Genomic DNA, 20,057 nt, shown 5'->3' with positions numbered 1-20,057 from the left:
CCTATATAAGGCATCTCTTAGATTGTAACTAGCAACAGCACCCACGCTTTGCCGCGGAATTTGTTGTTGTTAACAAATCACAACCATGAAAAGCGTAATTGAAAATCTGAAAGTGACCTCATTTTTGATGGAAGTGAGAAATAAAGAAAGACAAAGCTCGCTATTCTCAAAAAATCACTGAAGGTTACTAATATATAATGCAGGCTTGGTTCAAAGCACTGTCGAAATTGAACTGAAAACAAAAGGAAAGAATGGTATTGAGGCTATTGAAAACTAATTACAACCTCTTAGATGAGTTTATAATTCTGTTCTTTTTGTCAGCATTCACCTTGGCTACTGCAGCTTCTTTATCTTTAGCTACGGCTTTTCTCTTTATTTTCATAGACTCCGCTCCATGGCTCTCATCAATGGATCAACTTTTTTCATCAGCATCTGGAAAAGTCATAATATGTATTAGTACATTTAGAGAGACAGACAAATAGTGTATTAAGAGAGTAGCAACATACCTTTGTTTCTGCATGACTGAAAGATGCTTCAACACCAAATCACAGCATCGTTCAATCCAGCTTAGGAACTGATAGTATTAAGCCAACTATAATTAATATTAACACAATCTATAGATATTCTGTACTTCCAATTTCCAAGTACTAATTAAAATGCTAATTGAACATTGCTCACCATTTGTAAGGTGCCAAATTGATTCAAAATTAGTAAAACCCCAAAATCAGCATAATTTCTTATACACCAGTTGGTGACTTCAGGTATTAATTTTTAAGTTTGTAAAATACATAATCAAAGGATATACAAAGATCTGTCGACGTCAACTCAAAATAATCACAGCTTAGTTCCCAATTAATTGCACAAACAAATAGAGGTAATTTAAACTCACACATTTCCTCTAAAATGCTAGAAAACTTGAAATTAAAGTAAACAATTTGAGAACACATCAGCAACTTTAGCTCCACTTCATAGTTATCATCTTCTTCCTCCTACCACAATATCCATTCATGAACGTAAATTACAAACAGTGTACAGTAGTACAAATTACAGTAAACAAAACTTTGAAAAAAGAAAGAGAAGAGAAAAAATAACAAAAAACAAAAATATTACCTCTTTAAGAGCTTCTTGATTCCAGAACATCTCATCCTCTTCAATTTCTTCATCTAGTACTTTGTCCTCCTGAAATTATCAAAAAAGTTACATTCTTGAACTTACTCTTGACATTTCGATGCTTGAACCAAAGAGAACTCATAATCTCAGAGAATAATTATCAATTACCTCTTGCCGCTGGTGGTGCAATTTTATCTCTGCTGAAATACACCTAATCTCTCCGTTACGCCTATAAACTTAATATCTGCTGAAATAGAAATTTCTTGAAAAAGTAAGAATTTCAATTTCTTAGTTATTTCTTTTGCTGCATACGAAAAAAATTGTGTCTAAAAACTGTTATGTACTTAAGTTCAAGGTTTTATCCCTAACTCATGGTAGCACATATCAAAATGGCCTAAGATTTCAGTATATGGGACAGCCAAAAGACATCAAGCATAATAGAAAAGTGCTGCCTGAAGACACTATCACTTATGATAACCAACATCTAACCTTGAAAAGTAAAGCACGATGTCGAGAACATTGGCAGATGGGTCTGAAGTAGCTTTCAAAAGTTCTAGAACTTGTCTGCTGCCAGGGATCTAATGTATCAATTGAATATGATCAACTTGTTGATGCTTCTTATTGAGCTCTTCAGCCTTCAATATAGTGGTTTCCTTTTCCATAATGCATGTGTTGCTGCTGCTGTCGTTGCTCTTTTTCCTTATATTTCCTGCAAATACTGGTTCTGTAAGTATGTTAAAAACTTCAATATGTTCTGTTCTTGCAGCGGTCACATGCTCTTCTGTTGTGCTTTATGCTAGTTGATTCAACATTTTGTAGCGAAAGGATGCCATTGATCTAAAATCCGAAATCATCAATTGAATGTCATAATTGAAGCATGCAGATACAGAAAATTAGAAGTGGCTGAGTGAGTGAAGAAGACCCGAGTACTTTTTAATGGCTCGTTGGAATATGACACTATGACAGGGAAGGTGAGGCAGCGCTGGGACCGCATGCAGAGTTTAGACTACCCTTTTCCATTTGAAACCTAAAAAACCTAGAAAGCAGAAGGTAACCCCAAAGTTCTAAACAATCCCAAAGTTCTAAAATTTCCTACCCATTCCGGCCATTTCAATTCAAAATCTAAAAACCCCATAAAACCCAGAAACCATACACTTAAAAGATCCAAACTTTAATATCGAGACTACCTTTTGAATGCTATAGAACTTCATTGGTTTATAGGCTACATTGCTATCTAAACCAAAAAGTGTATTTGCTTGATCTAACTTTCAGAATCTATTGAACTTCATTCTGAGCTTTTTTGTTTTTTTTTTTTTTTTTTTTCACCTTTTGACATATATATAGGCTTAATATTCCTTCACCATAAGTTGTTCATCAGCAGTGTTCTGATTTGGAAATGCCTTTCAGTAATAATGCTAAACAACCCACAGGTTCTTATTCCATGTAATAAACTAACAATTATGAAACAGAAATAACATGCACTATACAATCTGAAACATCAGAAAGCAATTGTACTACAGGACTGTTTAAGATATTAGAAAGATCAAGTGTGCTTATTATGGCATGCGGAACTGAATAGGAGCATGCTTTCTGAGGACTTACCATCACATAACAAATTCATGACAGCAACATGTGTAGCTACGTTAGCATTGATTTATATGGATTTCTTCTGGGATTTGAGTCACCCATGAGAGATAATCATGACACTCACCAGTCCAACCATGCCTGGCATTGGAGCTGCTCGATCTCCAATGCCTGTTCCAACAGTAATGTTAGACAATCCAAATGTTCCTACTGCTGAGACCTGCATATTAATGAAGCAGACACATTGTGAATATCACCAAAGAAAGCTAACGAATCTGAAGATATGCCAAAATGAAACTTTACCTTCACAACAGCCACAGAAGCAGCTCTGGAAGCATCCACTGTTCTCAGTAACCTAATTCCATATGAATTTGCTAGAAGTTTAATACCATTGTCATTTGTTGAGACAGCTAACAGTATTTCTTCTTTGTTAAATCTAATAGGAGGAGAAGCCTGCAGAATTTTAAGACCATGATGATTAGTTGGAAAGAATGATTTCATTAAAAAAATAAATAAATAAACATGATGTAATGCCTACCAGCAGTCCACCATCTGCATCTGTACTTGTCAAAAGGTTAACATTGTCCATGTCCCAGAATTTAACCATGAACTCATTGCCAGTAGCCAAGAATCAATTCTTGGCGGTATCAAACTGCACAACCCCAACAGTCCACTTCCCAAGACCATGATAGGTACGCTTTACAGCTCCTTCGCTTTCATTCCATTCCACCAAGTATGAATCCCCTTCTTTATTTGTCCCACATGAAATAGCCTGTGACGTACAGAGATTAGACGTCCATCAGAATTTTATACATAAGAAAACCAAACATGGCATCACTAATGGAAGAAATGTAATACCCCGGAAAATCCAAATTAAATTCCGTGGTTTTTTTAGAAATGATTTCACGATAGTAGGAGCGAGTACGAAGCTTGGAAAAGTTGTGGAATTAGTTCGAACGATTTTATTTTCGAAAACGAACGTTTTTAGGGGGTCAACAAAGTTGACTTTTTATACGTTCAAAATTTGGGAAAACTTCCTTCATGAAAGTTGTAGAGCTCGTCGATACGAGTTCGTGGACATGTGGAACGCAATATTCGGAGTTCGTATGATTAAGTTATGAATATTTGAAAATTGGGAATTTTCTATAAATAGGAAAAATATCTGATTTTTTTCATTAAGGACAAAAAATTTGTTTTTTTGCGGAATAGTCCCCCCTCTCTCTCTCTCTCTCTCGCGCAAAACCCTCCCCACCCTTGCCGACCCGCCGACCCGACCCGACGCCAGCGGCGCCGTCGCTCTTCCTCAGGCCACGACCCGGCCCTCCCCGAGGTCGCCTCGAGCCGCCCAGCCGCTCCCTGCCACCGCCTTGCCCCGCCGCTGCCCCCAGATGGAGATCGAAGACACCCCAGCTAGGTGAACCCGACCCGACCGGAAAACCATTTTTCCGGCGTTGCATGGGCCGATCGTCCCCATTTTCGTGATCTCCTCCTCATGCTGATCATCCCCATGTAAGCCTTTCATCACGATTTTTTGTATAGAACGCTAGATCATGGTTTGACTTTTTCGACGTCCCTGATTTAATCTGGAATCTGATCAGACGCTCCGGATTAATCCAACTTCAACGCTTGATCTAGGACGATCTAGGCCAAACCAGACTTAGCTCCAGGTATGGAAGTCGATCACCCTTTCATTTTGAACCAGTTTGTAGTTGGTCACTTTGCCATCTGAGGTGGTTGACCGGCGTTGACCGCCGCGTTGACCGCCCACTGACCACCGCTTGTGGCGGCGCATCAGACCATATTTCGAGTTTTCATTATCTAGGCGATGATCTATGCATCCATACGAGCGTTTTGATATATAACATGGTCATGTTAGAAAAAGTTGATAAATAGTGGATTTACGTTTTGACGTTACTATTTAACGTTTTTACGTTTATCTTCGGTTTACGATCTGTGAAGATCTGACCATCGGTTTTGCTTCAATTTTGGATATGTTGATCGTATGACTGTCCCGGTGACCTTGTGAGGTCACGGGCGAAGATCCGACCGTTGGATCTTCGTATAATTGAGAAATAGTGATTCGGAAGGCGATTCGTGAGAATCTGACCGTCGGATTTTCATATAATTTTGTGGAGATGTTAGTAAAGGCGATTCAGGAAGATCTGACCGTTGGATCTTCGTGATAATTTTGGAGGATGATCCTAAAGGCGATCCGTGAGGATCCGACCGTTGGATCATCATTAAATTCAGATCCGACCGTTGGATCATCGTTTAATTTGAATCTGAGCGTTGGATCGTCGTTTAATTACATATTTGAGTTGTTGGCTAAGTCAAGATCATTATTGGACTAGGTGATTGACGGTTTGAGTTGGTGGACGATTGTGGATCGTATTTTGAGCTGAATTGAAGACGCAGCGGGATTATCGAGGTGAGTAAACCTCACGTGGTTCATATTACGAACCCAATATATTTAATTGCTTTATTTTGCAATCATATGAACTATTGTTGGTGTATTAGACATTCCTGTGTGAATGTCTGTATATATATTATTACGTGAAATAATATGTATTGTTGGAGTTGTGTTGAGTTATTGTTGAGAAACAATATATTGTGAGAGGTGTTGAGTTTTATTGTTGAGGAACAATAAATTGTTGTGATCTGTGGAGATCACTAGGTCACGAGGTGACCATGGCATCTATTAGTGAATCACGCTCTCGTACCGGGCTGGTGGTTATTAATAGTATTAAATCGTAATCACGTCTGTGGCCGGACGAGTGGTTACGTTCAGTTAGAGCTCTAGTCTGTCTGCCAAATGTGGAGTGACCTTATGAGTGAAATTGAGAGTAACTCATAAGTGTCAATATATATATGGTAACCTTATGAGGGAAATTGAGAGTAACTCATAAGGGTCTATATATATATATGAGTCTGTCTACCAAATGTTGGGAAATCTTATGAGCGAATTTGAGAGTAACTCATAAGTGTCTATTTATATATATGAGAGTGAGGGATCTTATGAGCTAAATTGAGAGTAACTCATAAGTGTCTACATATATATATGAGAGTGAGTGATCTTATGAGCTAAATTGAGAGTAACTCATAAGTGTCTATATATATATATGAGAGTGAGAAAGTAACGTGGGTTTGTGGTAGTCTTGAAATCTAATAAATCAACAGTTCTTTCTTGTTTACTCATACTGGCTGTAAAAAGCTTACCGGGTTTTGTGTTGTTGCAACTCCCGGTACACTATTCAAATTGTGTAGCGGGTAATCCTACAGGACAGGAGAACCAGGACGGTGATCGTGCGGTTAGAGCAATTGTTAGAGTTTTACAACAATTGTAAGTTGTGAGGTGTGTTATGCTCATTTGAGCTTTATAATATATTGTGAGAGTGAATTGTAATAATGAACTCGAAGTTTCGAGATTTGGTTTTTTGTAATTGTAATTATTCAGGTTTCGGATTTGAATTTATTATTCAAAATTCGGGGCGTGACAAGAAAAGACTTTGTAAAGCAATCAGATACTATGCCTACCTTTTAGCTTAGATATTACCCGAGTATCTACCTTTTAGTTTAGTTTCAACAGAACTAACTATGGTATGGTAAAAGGATGAGTTCATGATAGAGATCTTAGTTGATAACAATCAAAATGTAGTTCACACAATATAACACCTATATTCATGTATTGACTTTACTGAAAAGTTTTTCATTGACCTATATACCATATAATAAATACTGCAATTTTCGTTTGGCTTGTGGAATCTGAAGCAGATTTGATTCCCATCAGGACAAACCAGGGTACAACAGCAGATCAAATCCACTCCAACCAAATCCTACATAATATGCACAAAAAATCCTAATATTCTAATATCCAACCACATCACAGATACTCACAATCAAAATAAATAAGATAGATACTCTACATTTCTAATATTTGAACTTAAAATTCACTGACAGCAAATCACAACTGTGAATATAAACTCTAACTCTAAAAAGGTCTGTCAAGAACCCTTTAAAATTAGTCTACAAAGAATAATATGAAAATAGTCATTTTTTGTCAAATATGCACTGCTAAATCTTGGTACCATAGCAGTGCTATATACAATATAATAAAGCTGTAAACTTGATGAACAGATCACCTACTTGTTATATTGAAAAAATGCGGCAAGAGAGCAGTACGCACTTTCAGGTTCTATGCATAAAGAAAACTAAGATTATTGGCCCATGATTGAAAAAACATTACAGGCATCTGCTTCAAGAAAGACTTGTGCCGCAAAAACCATATCACAAAAGAAGTCCCTTTAACAGATAATGCACAACATATAAACTGTCTAACAAACAAAGTTCAAATCTTTTCGCAACAAAGCTTAAAAGCTACACAAAAATGCTCATAAAGTCATTCTACAAAATCAAGAACAAACTAATCAAATGCGTACAAAAATCAAAATCATCCAAAAAAAAAAATTGCTGAAAGAAATAGAGCTAACTAATCAAATGCGTACAAAAATTTTGCTGGCTGGTTTGAAATGGATCAGTAGACTTCTCAGACAGTTTGATCAAGTAAGTGAATAATTTTCTCAGTCACTTCTGTGCTTTCATTTTCCCTTCCTACCCTTATATCATTGAGGTACATGTATGCATTTGTAGTTATTCTGCATATCAAAAACTACATGCATGCCAAACTGAATAAAGCAGAAATAGAACAATTGAGACAGGCATAGAAAACAAACTCAGGAGAAAGAGATCATTCAACAAATGAAGTTCAGATTATTACCTTGATTAAATCACTATAAATCGGAGTCAAAAGTGATTATTAAATTACTATAAATCTGAACCTCATTTGTTGAATGATCTCTTTCTCCTGAATAAAGTGATTATTAAATTACTATAAATCTGAACTTCATTTGTTGAATGATCTCTTTCTCCTGAGTTTGTTTTCTATGCCAAGCTAATCAGGAATCAAAATATTGCTGTCTACCTTTTGCAGAAAAAAAAAAAAAAAAAAACTGAAAGTGGCCCGTCCTCCTTTTTTCTATTTGATTGCTTGGACTTTGATGGAGACTGCAAATCATAGAAGAAGAATTTCAACGAAATCAGTTTGGGTATATGACTAATAGATGAATAATAACGATGATGTTGACATCGATTTGAAAGAACTATAGTCTCACCGAGTTGTCACTGTTCTTGTTCTTGATCTTGATCACCAACTCTGAGGTCAGTTAACAGTGAACCTTGATTTGGATGGAGGCTTCCCGAAGAGTACAGATCAGCTTTGTTGTTAATATATATATTTTGTCTTTCTAAGCCCCACGACGTCTTCAACTCCGCAAAGACACATATGCCCAGCCGACGTCGTGCCAAACACCAATAACAACCTGAAATTGTAGAAGAAAAGGCAGGACAAAAAGGTCCTTTCGTCCCCTTCCATTGCCGAAAGACAGATATGCCCATCCAACATAGTATGAGACACGAAGACAAACTTCCAATTAGAAGAAAAAATCAAGGGCAGAAGCGCCATTTCTCCTTCCGAGTGAACAATTGAAAACAGTAAACTCAGCTTTAGATATATGTATAATTTGTATTCAAGTTATCAATAAAAAACCAAATATTAGAGAAGTTTCTCTATGCTTCTTACGGCTGTGCCGGTAATTGCTAGTGGATTCTAGCTCATCTCATATGGCTTTCGACGCTTGACGGAGCCTCTTACTATCGTGTTCACGCTCTCCACATCATTTGGTATCAGAGTGAGTATCGCCCGCTCCTAAGCAGATGACAATCCAAGAGAGAAGTTCACTACCACCAACCTCAACGACGCTGGTCGTAGAGTATCTATCAAAGAAAGTTTCGTTGAAGAGGAACATGCTGAGGGATTCGCCCTAGGACAACCTCATCAATCCAAATTGCCGCTGCAATGAGGTTACTAGCCGCTGCAATATTCAAGATAATTTGGTTTTGGACTTTTCGGGTTTCTCGTGCGAAAAGTCAGGTCTTGATTGTGGATCAGATTCAATCAACTTTTGGCCAGAATGCCCGTTTGAGATGCATGATACCTTTCCAGAATGGGAACGACGAGATCTTCAAGACTCAGTTTCGTGAGCCCTATCAGATTTAGGCCAAAATATATCGTCTTAACTATCCGATTCGGCATTTAATACTTTTAGGCTAGTTTTACATTCTTTTTAGGATTCTTTTTATTTTAGGTTTTTAGTTTCCTTTTTAATTTGGATTCTTTAGGATTTTCTTGTTAGATTATGATTATAATTAGATTATGACTTGGATGTCTATATAAGCATCATTGTGTTATGTATTAAGATCAGTTTATCATATCATTTTAATAAAATGAGAGATTTTTCTCAATTTCTCTGGTGGACTCCAGATTTATCTTTTTAGGGTTTATTGCTTGTAAACCCTGTTTCTTCCGACTGCGTCAGCCACCTCGGATTTCAAGGTGAAATTTCGGGGCGGGTCCTGTCAATGATGTTGACTTATCTTGCTATTGCGACATCACATGGCTGTAATGTCGAGATTAATTACAATTTCACGGCCAAGTGGGCCGCAGTGCCGACTTCATTGGCGGTGGAAACTCCTTTACAATTGACTGAATTTCAGCAAACACCACTTAGCGCCTGTCACGCCCCGAATTTTGAATAAAGAAAATTCAAATCCGAAACGCGAGAACAAACACAAGAAAACACATATAGAAAATTTTTCATTTAAACTAAGCAACAAACAAACTGAACTCACAATGTCAATACCGACTCGTTCTTTAGAGTCACATATTACATTACAGATAGTTTACAAATCAAACTGAATGACAATTCAATAAGTAAACACACCCACCACAACTCACTACCCAGCGGAAGACTTAAAACTAAGAGCACATTTCCACGTCCACGCCATCGAACGTACACCTCAGCTTTGATAATGATTAATCGATATTCTAACCTGCACAAAAACCCCTACACCATAGAATAGTGCACCGGGAATGAACAAAACAAACCCGGTAAGCTTTTCAGCCCGTATGAGTAAACTCAATTAAAATGACTCACGTCACTCATGCTTATAATTTCTCAGCTCGTGAGATAATTAAAGCAACAATATTTAATTCCACAAAACACAACCAAACATCAAGTTCATATCATCACAACGACAAATCACACTCACTTCCCTTCAACATAAAGCATTTGTCAAAACGATGACCTCACAACTCATTTCCCACTCACTACAGATCACAACCCACAACTGTACCCACAATAAGAATTAAGCAAAATCAGTAATCCCTGCATAGAAACTTAGTTCAGGAGATCACATGAAAACAAACAAAAGAAATCATATAAATCCCTACATAGAGTTTAGTTCAGGAATTTACATTAAAACAAACAATACAAAAAGTGGTAATCCCTGCATATAACTTAGTTCAGGAGATTACATTAAAACAAACAATTCAAAAGACAGTAATCCCTGCATAGAAACTTAGTTCAGGAGATTACATAAAATTCAACAATTAGAAGGAAAAGGAAAATAAATGAAGAAGTCAAACAACTCACACTAGAGTCGATGATCACCCATCAACACCAAAGTAGGTGATCACCCATCAACTCCAAATAAATCATCTCACAACATGACTATTTTCAAAATTCGACATCCTTACCCCTTAAGGTAACATACATCACAAAAGTGATAAAAAAAATCATATTATCCCAACTCAACCATAATATGAAAATCAAGTCCCTCTTAGACAATAAAAGAAAGAACCCACCCGAACTCTCTTTTAAAAACACGTGTACTCATGGGCCTCAAGTGACCCAACGCGTCACTCCCATGCAGTACGTACTCATGGGCCTCAAGTAACCCAACGCGTCACTCCCATGCAGTACAAGGCAGACAGACTAGAGCTCTAACTGATCGTAACCACTAACCCGGCCAAAGGTGTGGTTCCTGATATACTTGCCTCAGTCACCACTGTGACACCAGATCCGTAGATCCGAAAATATTTATAAAGTCCCACACAACTCAACACATCACACTCAACACATGATACTCTTTAAGACAATCACATCAATCAATCACATGATATATTGCATTCCCGAAAAGAGTAAATGCACAAAATATTAATCCAAACAAATCACCATCATTACTTCACCAATGTCACACCATCCAATATATATATTCCACGTAAATATATATATACGTAATCATTCACGCAGGAATGACCACTAATACCAACTATAGTTTTATAAATTAACTACTCGAAAATCATTTTATATCAAAACCATGTTTTAACTTACCCATGAACCGTTGTCGATCAAGTTCATATATTTTAAAACAAAAATTGGTTTCGAAAATGATTTAACAATTAAACAAGTAATTCCGAGTAATAAATAAATCCGTTCGTAAATGAACCACGTGAGATTTACTCACCTCCAAATCCTGCTGCGTCTTCACACAAACCAAGACAAGCACAAAATCATCCATACTCCGCTCACACAATTCCGTCAATCACCTAATCACATCAAGGTCACACTCAATACAACACAAAGCACACAATTCACAAAACACAATTATACGACGATCCCACAATCGGATCCTCATCCGAGACCATCCAACGTCTTCGGAACACTTCTACGATCAATAAATCAAAACTACAAGTCGATCAAACGGCCGGATCCTCACGGATCGAAAACCGAAACGAATCGAAAACCCTAACATGCATCAACTTTCTCCAAATTAACCTTATAATATATCAAAACGACCGTATCGATGTGTAGATGGATAAACTGAAAACATAACACATTTGGGATGACTGACGCGCAACCACGCGCCGCCACAAGCGACGGGTCAGCAAGCGGTCAACGGCGGCGGTCAACGTCGGGTCAACCACATCCAATGGCAAAGTGACCAACTACAAACTTGTTCAAAATGAAGAGATGAGTCACCTTCATACCTGGAGTTAAGTGAGATTCGGTCTCGATCGCCCTAGATCAAGCCTGGAGGTTGGATTAATCTCGGCCCTCTGATCAGATTTCCAGATTCAACACGGCCCATCAATCTTCAACGCTTGATCTAGCGCTATACACTCCAATGAAAGGCGAGTATGGGGATGATCAACAGGAGGAGACGATTCCAAAAATGTCAACCAATCGCCGAGGGGATGCCGGAAAACCCTTTTTCCGGCCGGGTCCGATCGACTCGACCGTGGTCTTCGATCTCGGTCTGGGGGCGACGGCGGGGCGAGCTGACACCGCAGAGAGGATGATCAGGCCGAGCCGAGTCGGTCTGGTCCGAGTCTGCAGCCGGAGGACGCGCGACGGTGCCAGAAAACTCGGGTCGGGTCGACGGAGACCCGTCGGGTCTGAGGAGAGAGAACGGAGAGAAATTGGGGGAGAAAATGAGAAAATGGGAAATTTTGTGATTTAATGAAAAATCCCGGAATTTCTCATATTTATAGAAATTTCCCAAGTTTTCAATCGCTCTTAACTTTCTCATATGAACTCCGATTTCCGCATTCCACATGTCTACGAACTCGTATCGACGCGCTCTACGACTTTCGTGAAGGAAGTTCTCACAGAATCTAAACGTATAAAAAGTCAACCTTTGTGAACCCCCGAAAACGTGCACTTCGAATAATTATTCGTCCGAAAATAATTTCACTCCACCCTCGAACCACGAAATCGTACAAACGAACACTTTATTAATCCCAGAAAACATTTAGGAATTAAAAACAAATTTCCGAGGTCTTACAGCGCCTCATCTTTGACTCGTAAGAAAAATGTCTTATGGGCCCGACTCACTTGTCTGCCAAGTAAGCCTTGCCAAATTTTAAGTTCAAACACCTATGTAGTGTTGGATACCATATTTAATCTTAGAGGAAGATCACTCAATTTGACGAATTTTTTTATCATATGGACTAGAAGTGAATTGACTAAAATTCTCTTTTTTCCTTTTCTTTTTTTCCTAAAGCAACAAGTATTAAGCAATACTAGTTGATCTGTAGCGGTCTGAGAGGGGTGTCTAGCCAAGGTCAAACTTGAGAATTTTAGACTTGAGGCGAACTTTAAAAGTTGATCCATCTAATCATAGTATGCCTTCAATATATTTTTTTCATAAGAATTTTTTTTCAAAAATAAATCTATAAATTCAAAATCAAACAATAAAATAACAAATAAAATGTAGGAAAATGTAATCTCTAAAGTAATCATATTCAAATAATAAAGCCGAAGATGTTCCAAACCAAAACTTAAAAGATTAAGCTAAAGATGTTCTAAATTAGAGCATCTTTAGCAGACTCTCTCTTATGGCTCCTTAGCTATTTTGGAGAGCATGTTTAGTTTTTTTTATCTATTTTAGCAGCTACACCAGACTCTTAAGTGACTCTCTATTATAACTTTTAGCTATCTCGCTCCTAAATATAGAGAGCGGGATGAGGCTCTCTATAATTTAAAACATTCCTTGTAAGTTATTTTATGTAATTTATAAATACATTTAAACTATTTAATATTCATTTAAAAATAATATAAATTCAAAACTAGCTAAAATAAAGAGCATTGATGCAGACATAATTCTAAAGTGGCTAGCTAAAATGACTTTTTAGCTACTTTAGCTAAAATTTGACTCAAAAATGGCTAGCATTGCTAAAGATGCTCTTAAAACTATAAAACATAAGCATCTCTAACAAAGAAGCTAAAGCAAAGTTAAATATAACTTATACTAAAATGGGTAGCTATATTTAGTTAAGAATTTTGAATAGTTATATTTCTATCTCCTATTTTACTAGAGACTGGATGGTCGAGTAGCCTAAAGGACTTATAACTAACAAGAGCAAAAGAACTTCAAGGTACTAACATTAATCAAGTCACTATAATTTTTCAATAAACAAAAATGTTATAGATCTATAGATTTATACCCAAAAAAGGCAAGCATTTGAAGTGTACAAAAAATATTTCTACATTAAGCTTTGCACTACCACACAATTGAACAGGTAGAGAAATATAGTGTGTCTGAAGAGCTAGAGAGGATAAGGGGGAAAATGATATACCTTAAGCAAGAAGTGAAAGTTTCAGTAAAATGATTCCATTAAATGAAGTATGATCTATTTGTTGATGAAGTAATATGACGATATACTCTTCTCAAAAAAAAAATGACGATATACTCCATTAAATCAAGTAACATGACCATATATCTTCATGTATAATGGAATCTTTTTTCTTTCTTTTTTTGTTTTCGTTTTGAAAAGAAACTTACGTTTCTTTTCCAAAAAAAAAAAAAAACGTAAGTTTTATTAGAACGATAGAGAACAAGACACTACACCAATTTTGTTATCAGACAACGGCAGAAAACCGTTGTGGGATTTGGACACCCACCGTTGTAGAGTGAGCCGTTGTCTGATGAAAAATCAGACAACGGTGGAACACAGTTGTGTGATAAACACACAGACAACAGGTATGTGCTATAACTGTTGTGTGATAGCTCGGCAGATGCCAAGCGCGCAGCTGCGCAGCAGTTGAAGGGCGTCTTCAGACAACAATGCCAGTTTGCAACCGTTGTATGTTAAGCATGTCAGACAACATTTTTTTATTTTGTCTGTTGTCTGATTGCTCTTCAAACTTCAGTTCTTAGACTATATCTGTTGTGTGATTAACTTTAGGACAACAGAGTTCAATTGCTTCCGTTGTGTGAGTATAAATTAGAAGACACTAATTTGTTAAAAACCGATGTGTGATATGAATGATTGCAGTATATTTGTCCCAATTTTGACCATTCGTGCAGTCGCCATTATATCTATTCTATTGTCTGATCATTTGAACATCCCATTCTTGAATTAAATTGTGCATTCATTTGGTCCATTTACCAAATGAACAGTAGTTAATCAAATGTAAACATTGCAAACCATCAAATGAGTAATCTAACCAATGTTTTAAACTTCAAAAGCAAAAGAGGTGCATTGCCCAATCATTCAAGCCAACATTTAAACTATAAAAGCATTCTAGCACATGCCCATCTACTTGGGACATCAAAAGTGTGTATTTATATTGTTCCAAAACATGGCACATATATGATGCATGAAAATGTATCATCTACTTGGGTCTCTTTGGGTTTTGTGATTCTTCTTCACGATCTGCAACTGTTGCAGTAAAGAAGCTTGCTTTTTGAAAATGGAGTACATGGGTTGTTAAAGACTTGAGCTTTGAGGCGGTTTTGCTCATCTGGGGAAGTATTCCATACCTTGCCACCACATATGAAAAAAGAAGAACAAAAAAATTATGTAGATAGAAAAAAATACAAATTGTAAAGCACCATAGTCTCTGATGTAACGGAAATGTAAAAACAAAAATTGAAACAAAAAAAATAGACATTTGCTGGAAAAATTACATACCTTGCCACCATAGTTCCTATTCCGTGAATCATGTCTTGCATGCCTTCCAGCAATAGCATCAATCTCGTCCACAAATACAAAACAAGGAGCCTGAGCAATGGATAGTAAATCACAATGTTTTGTATTAGTACATTCATGGTTTGGCAGGCTGATATCAAGGACTCAACCCATTTATGCAATGAGTAACTATAAGCCTCACTTGAACAATTAAATAAACAAACAAACAAAAACATATATGTACGCATGCTCTCAACAAGCTGCCATATTGACCTCAATGAAAAAATCACCAGTGATATACATGAGAGATCATTGAAACAAGTATGTCAATTAGATATGGCCGGACGAGAACTTTGAAGATATTTTCCATGGTGAAGACCATGCTTCCAATTGTGACATTTTCACCATACTGAAGATTAAAAGGAAGACAAACCCAACTAAGGAATAATAGTTAACTCCATTGGTAGGTGATAGAGCAACACTCTTAGCAACTGCCCAAGAGGTCACATAAGATGCTAGAAATATACAATTTTCTGAAGGCCAACTATATCCGTAAAGAGCTATCATATCCAAGACAATATGTTAATTATGTACAAGTGATCAAATTTTATGAGTTAATGAAGGAAGTGACCAAAACACAGACTTATTAGAAACAGTACTGATAGCCTATATCATGCAAAAATAAAAAGGAAAACACAGCTCCTTAAACTTCTCTATCTTTATTCCTCTTTCTTCCTTCTAGTTTAAAAGTTTAAACCCTGTCTATATTAAGGCAATATTCAAATTCTAAGCAGAAATGTGATGCAGTACGTTAAAGTGACCAAAACGTAAAATAGACACAACATGAGGAATCAAATTACTTTCTAACATTACTCGGAGATGGCTCAGGAATCACTGCCTCCATATAAGCCTCTGTCAACTCTTTCCTCTGGCTATCTTGGATAGGAGCTCAAATTGCTACATATATTCTTTGACACGAAACTACGGCAATAAAAACATAGAAAACCAATGCAGCAACTCTTTTAGGTTCCCATGTCTTGATATCCTGAGAATAACAAATGACAGTGTTATCAGTAAATCAATTAATTGAAAGTTACACTCAGTTCCCGCCACAACTTGATCAAAACAAAAGACTCAAGCTTTGTAATAACTTCCATTATCTTCCAACACATTGCAACAACAAAATGAGAAGCTAAAACTAAATACAAGAACTTTACCTTCCATCTTTCCCACTGATTCCAACTCACAAACTCGGGCACTAACTCGGTCCAAAACCGTTCCAACTTAGTCCCACCTCTCTTTAATCCTTCCCCAGCTTGCCCCAAATACTCCCCCACCTTCACATTCACCTCCTTCAAATCAAACCCAGTTTCCTTCTTCACCGAGTCACCAAAATTGGACCAGAACTGCTCCGAACTGCGGCATATAGACCGAGCCAGACTCACCCAAGAAAACCCATCAGGCCCATTTGGGTTTGCAGAGGCTTTAACATGAAAGTTTGACACCAGTCTTGGAGTTTGTCTTTCCAAGCCATGTTGACAGGAAGCATGGAACTAGTATACTAGCTAATTTGCTTTAAACATTGAGATAACAGATTCACAACGGGGTTGATTAAGTCAAGACTAAATTTTGAGCTATTACAATAATCACCATTTATACATATGTTATACAGGAAGTCTCACTAACTAGTAACCAATCCCTCTATTTTCTTATATTCATGTGACTCATTGCAAGAACAATTTTGGATTCACCAATTCATGGTTCTTACGTTGATATGTTATCAAAGAGTAAACTTGGGTTAATCTTCACTGTCATCCCTACCAAGTACTACATTTATGGTTTCATGTTACCAGGCTTTTTTCCTCTTCTTGTTTCGGAAATTATTGCCCTTTTCCAAATTATTTGGTAACAACAAACAAATTGATGAAAACAAGGCACAAAAACAAATGAATGCAGTGAAATTTCATTTAAACTTCTTTGCCTCATTAAATTTGTTGAGACTAAACACAACTAAACTTCAAGAAATGTTACTTTCATATTTCCTGGCCTAATACAACAGCTATCCAGTAATATGGAAATTCAAGTTCTCAGCCAAGTCACCAAGTGACAGATAGTAACTTCCGGATTTGTAAAATTCTGTTATTTGATTATCAATGGGTTCAAATAGGTTCTTTATGCATAAATGAAGCATCTACAAGTTCAATTGGTACTTTTTAGCTCTCGGATGCCCGAATCAACATCATCTATATTCTCAATTCAATCAAATTTTCTCAAATACAAGCAAATGGGGTTAGGATTGTACCTGTAGAAGACCCATTAGATAGGCGAGACTGAGGAGCCATGTGCATTTGTTTCGGTGCCGCATTCGAAACTTTGGAGATTTGGGGGTTTCCATTGGCATTGTAAACGTTTATTGAGTTCTGCAACCCATTCAACAACTTCTGAACCCTGGTCTTCTCTTGCTCCACTTGAACCTTCTCATGGTCCAACACTTTCTGCTCCTTCAATGCTATGTACTTGATCAGAATCTCAGACAAACTCAGCAAGCTCTTTGACACCTAAAACAAATTAAACACCCAAAATTAAAAACATTGAATTAGAATTTTTTTTTTTTTTTTAAGATTTTAGTCTAAATTGATTGGGAAAAAAAGAAGTGGGTACCTCTCGAATCGAAGACTAGGAGAAGAGCGAGGAGGCTTCAGTTTGGAAAACGAAGCAGGCTTCGATGTAGCCTGTTATCGGAGAGATACTTGTTGATGAGGAAGGCGATCTGGATGAGGTGCCCTGGCCCAGATTCTCTGATTTCTGGCTTCAGATTGCTTCGCCATTATTCTGAATTGGGAGAGAAATAACCGCCGGGGAAAAATTAGGGGATGGAGTTGAGATCTGAGAGAGATGAACATAAGGGCGCAGTCTAAAAAGGATAGGCTAAGGTCACAAAGTGGGAATTGTGTTGGAGTGCGGTGGTGTATGAGGGGCTCGCGAATGAGTTGGAGAGAGCGAGTTAGGGTTTCAGTGGAGTACGAGGGAGTGGTGAATCAGTTGAGGAGTTGACAATTGGGGATCTGAGGGATGCAGGTTTCACTGGAGAGAAGGTGAAATCCATTGAGCGCTTCGATTGGATAAGGGATTTTCTTTTGAGTCGGACGAAAGTTGGCTGTTGATGAAGAAGAAGGTACTTGTGTTTCGGGGAGAAAAGAAGACTGATGAAGAAATTGCGTTTTCATTGTGTTTTGAAGTACTGGAAATAAATGAAGAGGGAAACAAAGTTGCTAGCCTTAACTTAATTAAGTTGTCAAAGGCCGAGCAGTCTGCTTTTTTTATTTTGTATTCATGAATCAAACAACACATGAGTGAAGCTCTGTTGTCTGATTCTACACACATTAAATTTGAGCTGAGGCAGCAAGGCGGGGAAGCTCCCGCTATATGCAATCAAAATTTCAATTTGGGTGGGAAATGAGCGGCATTTGGAGGCAGATCCAAACCTCCCAATATATCTTCTTAGATCATACAACACAAAAACAAAAACTGTTGTATGACATTTTAAGAGCTACATTCATACAACAGATATAACTATTCTGTTGTCCTTTGGAGCACCAATTTAGAGCCAAATTTGAGTTAGGCTAAGGGGGAAATCTGCCGCTATTTTTTTCTTCATTCACACAACGAACTATTCTTATAACTGTTGTGCAATGATCTACTAGCTAAAAAGTTCAGAATTTTAACCACCTTATCCAACGCAAGTTTTGTAAACGTGTTGTGTGATTCACTTTTCTTCATCACACAACACTTTTTTTTTTTTCGTTGTGCAAAAAGTGTTGTGTGTTTAAGTTATTGGTGTAGTGAGAAGTCCTGAATCAAGCTTAAAGGACTTCAAACTAACAAGAGCAAAAGAACTTCAAGATAATAACATTAATCAAGTCACTACAATTTTTCAATAAAAAAATGTTATAGATCTATAGATTTATACCAAAAAAATGCAAGCATTTGAAGTGTACAAAAAATATTTCTACTTAAAGCTTTGCACTAACACAAAATTGAAGAGATAGAGATATATATAGTGTGTCTGAAGAGCTAGAGAGTGTACATACATGTACATTTGCAAGCATAATTAGCTATAATGGGCCACGCTCATTGTACCGCCAAAGGTACTAATTCCAACCAAAGGAATGACATGCAGGTACACCGCCAGGCGGGCTATAACCTCAGCGTCGGATCACCCCCAGATCACCGCCGACGCGCCGCTCCAAGATAGCATCAGAAGCTCCTGAAGCTGGGAACTGAAGCACATCAGTCCCACATCGAAAACAAGGAGGAGGTCAGCCTCCTCCTCACCTATAAAAGGTTCTCTCCTCTCTCCTCATTAATTACGCATTCAATACTTACCTACTGTTACTTTGTCAACATAAATACATTGACTAACTTAGGCATCGGAGAGTTGAAGACCGCCCAGCGCGGTCTCCCTCTGACGCCCTTTGTATTTTACTTGACAGGTAGCGGAAGCTTTGAGAGCATCACAAGTATCGATCTGCCCACCGGATCAGCGTTAACAAAGGTTCAGCTACCGCCGAACTTTTAGACATTAACATAGAGGATAAGGGAAAAAAAATGATATACCTTAAGCAAGAAGTGAAAGTTTCAGTAAAATGATTCCATTAAATGAAGTTTTCTATCGTAGATGAAATAGTGGTCATCCCTCCTTCCAAGGAAGCAGATGGAGACTTGTATAGAAGAGTTGCTTTTGCAATTCCAGATTTGTGTGTAGGAGTGTCGCTCCCCGAATTTTGAATAAAGAAATTTAAAGCCGAAACGAGATAAACTCAACAATTCGCACAAATTGCATACTAACTTTTTTTTCCATTTAATCTAGCAACAAAACAAACCAAGCCCATAAATATCAATACCGACTCATTCTGTAGAGTCACATATTATATTACCAAGTGCTTACATAAACTCAAAAGCATCAAAGTAAATGTAAACGCTCACAAGAAGC

General features: G+C 37.4%; 1 protein-coding gene and 1 long non-coding RNA gene across 14 annotated transcripts; both read right to left on the bottom strand.

The window, feature by feature from the left end:
* Nucleotides 1-358: 358 nt before the first annotated feature.
* Nucleotides 359-8,062, bottom strand: LOC133710432 (topless-related protein 4-like). Of its 12 annotated transcripts, XR_009846667.1 has the most exons (11): nucleotides 7,863-8,057; nucleotides 7,673-7,755; nucleotides 7,197-7,302; nucleotides 3,233-3,466; nucleotides 2,998-3,147; nucleotides 2,713-2,914; nucleotides 1,600-1,819; nucleotides 1,279-1,354; nucleotides 1,111-1,179; nucleotides 507-574; nucleotides 359-432 (listed from the first exon to the last, which is right to left on the bottom strand). XR_009846667.1 is itself a non-coding variant. In XM_062136501.1 (6 exons), the coding sequence occupies exons 4-6, from the start codon at nucleotides 3,299-3,301 to the stop codon at nucleotides 2,792-2,794; spliced, it is 342 nt and encodes a 113-aa protein (XP_061992485.1). In that variant the 5' UTR covers nucleotides 3,302-3,466; nucleotides 7,197-7,302; nucleotides 7,673-7,755; nucleotides 7,863-8,061; the 3' UTR covers nucleotides 2,713-2,791. The 12 variants fall into 12 exon arrangements, 1 of the variants encoding a protein (XP_061992485.1); XR_009846671.1 differs by lacking the exons at nucleotides 359-432; nucleotides 507-574 and adding an exon at nucleotides 584-989 and having other exon boundaries at nucleotides 1,600-2,146; nucleotides 2,822-2,914; nucleotides 7,863-8,062; XR_009846669.1 differs by lacking the exons at nucleotides 359-432; nucleotides 507-574 and adding an exon at nucleotides 584-989 and having other exon boundaries at nucleotides 1,600-2,146; nucleotides 7,863-8,061.
* A 6,789-nt stretch (nucleotides 8,063-14,851) lies between these two features.
* Nucleotides 14,852-18,353, bottom strand: LOC133710215 (uncharacterized). 2 transcript variants are annotated; one of them, XR_009846563.1, is made up of 6 exons: nucleotides 17,726-18,351; nucleotides 17,367-17,622; nucleotides 16,282-16,637; nucleotides 15,925-16,109; nucleotides 15,068-15,157; nucleotides 14,852-14,916 (listed from the first exon to the last, which is right to left on the bottom strand). It is a non-coding gene; the product is annotated as an uncharacterized LOC133710215 (long non-coding RNA). The 2 variants fall into 2 exon arrangements; XR_009846562.1 differs by having other exon boundaries at nucleotides 16,282-17,622; nucleotides 17,726-18,353.
* Between the last annotated feature and the right edge of the window lie 1,704 nt (nucleotides 18,354-20,057).

This window comes from Rosa rugosa, chromosome 5 (genome assembly GCF_958449725.1).
Source record: "Rosa rugosa chromosome 5, drRosRugo1.1, whole genome shotgun sequence".
NCBI classification, from domain to species: Eukaryota; Viridiplantae; Streptophyta; class Magnoliopsida; order Rosales; family Rosaceae; genus Rosa; species Rosa rugosa.
The sequence above is the reverse complement of the archived record's forward strand: the minus strand, read 5'-3'. Positions and strand labels throughout refer to the sequence as shown.

Excerpts from the sequence above, each read along its gene's own strand:
- LOC133710432 (XM_062136501.1), bottom strand. The coding sequence starts at position 3,301 with ATGGTTAAATTCTGGGACATGGACAATGTTAACCTTTTGACAAGTACA. Across the intron at positions 3,148-3,232 it reads ATGCAGATGGTGGACTGCTG|GCTTCTCCTCCTATTAGATT; the intron begins GTAGGCATTACA and ends AAAATTCTGCAG. Across the intron at positions 2,915-2,997 it reads CTTCTGTGGCTGTTGTGAAG|GTCTCAGCAGTAGGAACATT; the intron begins GTAAAGTTTCAT and ends ATTAATATGCAG.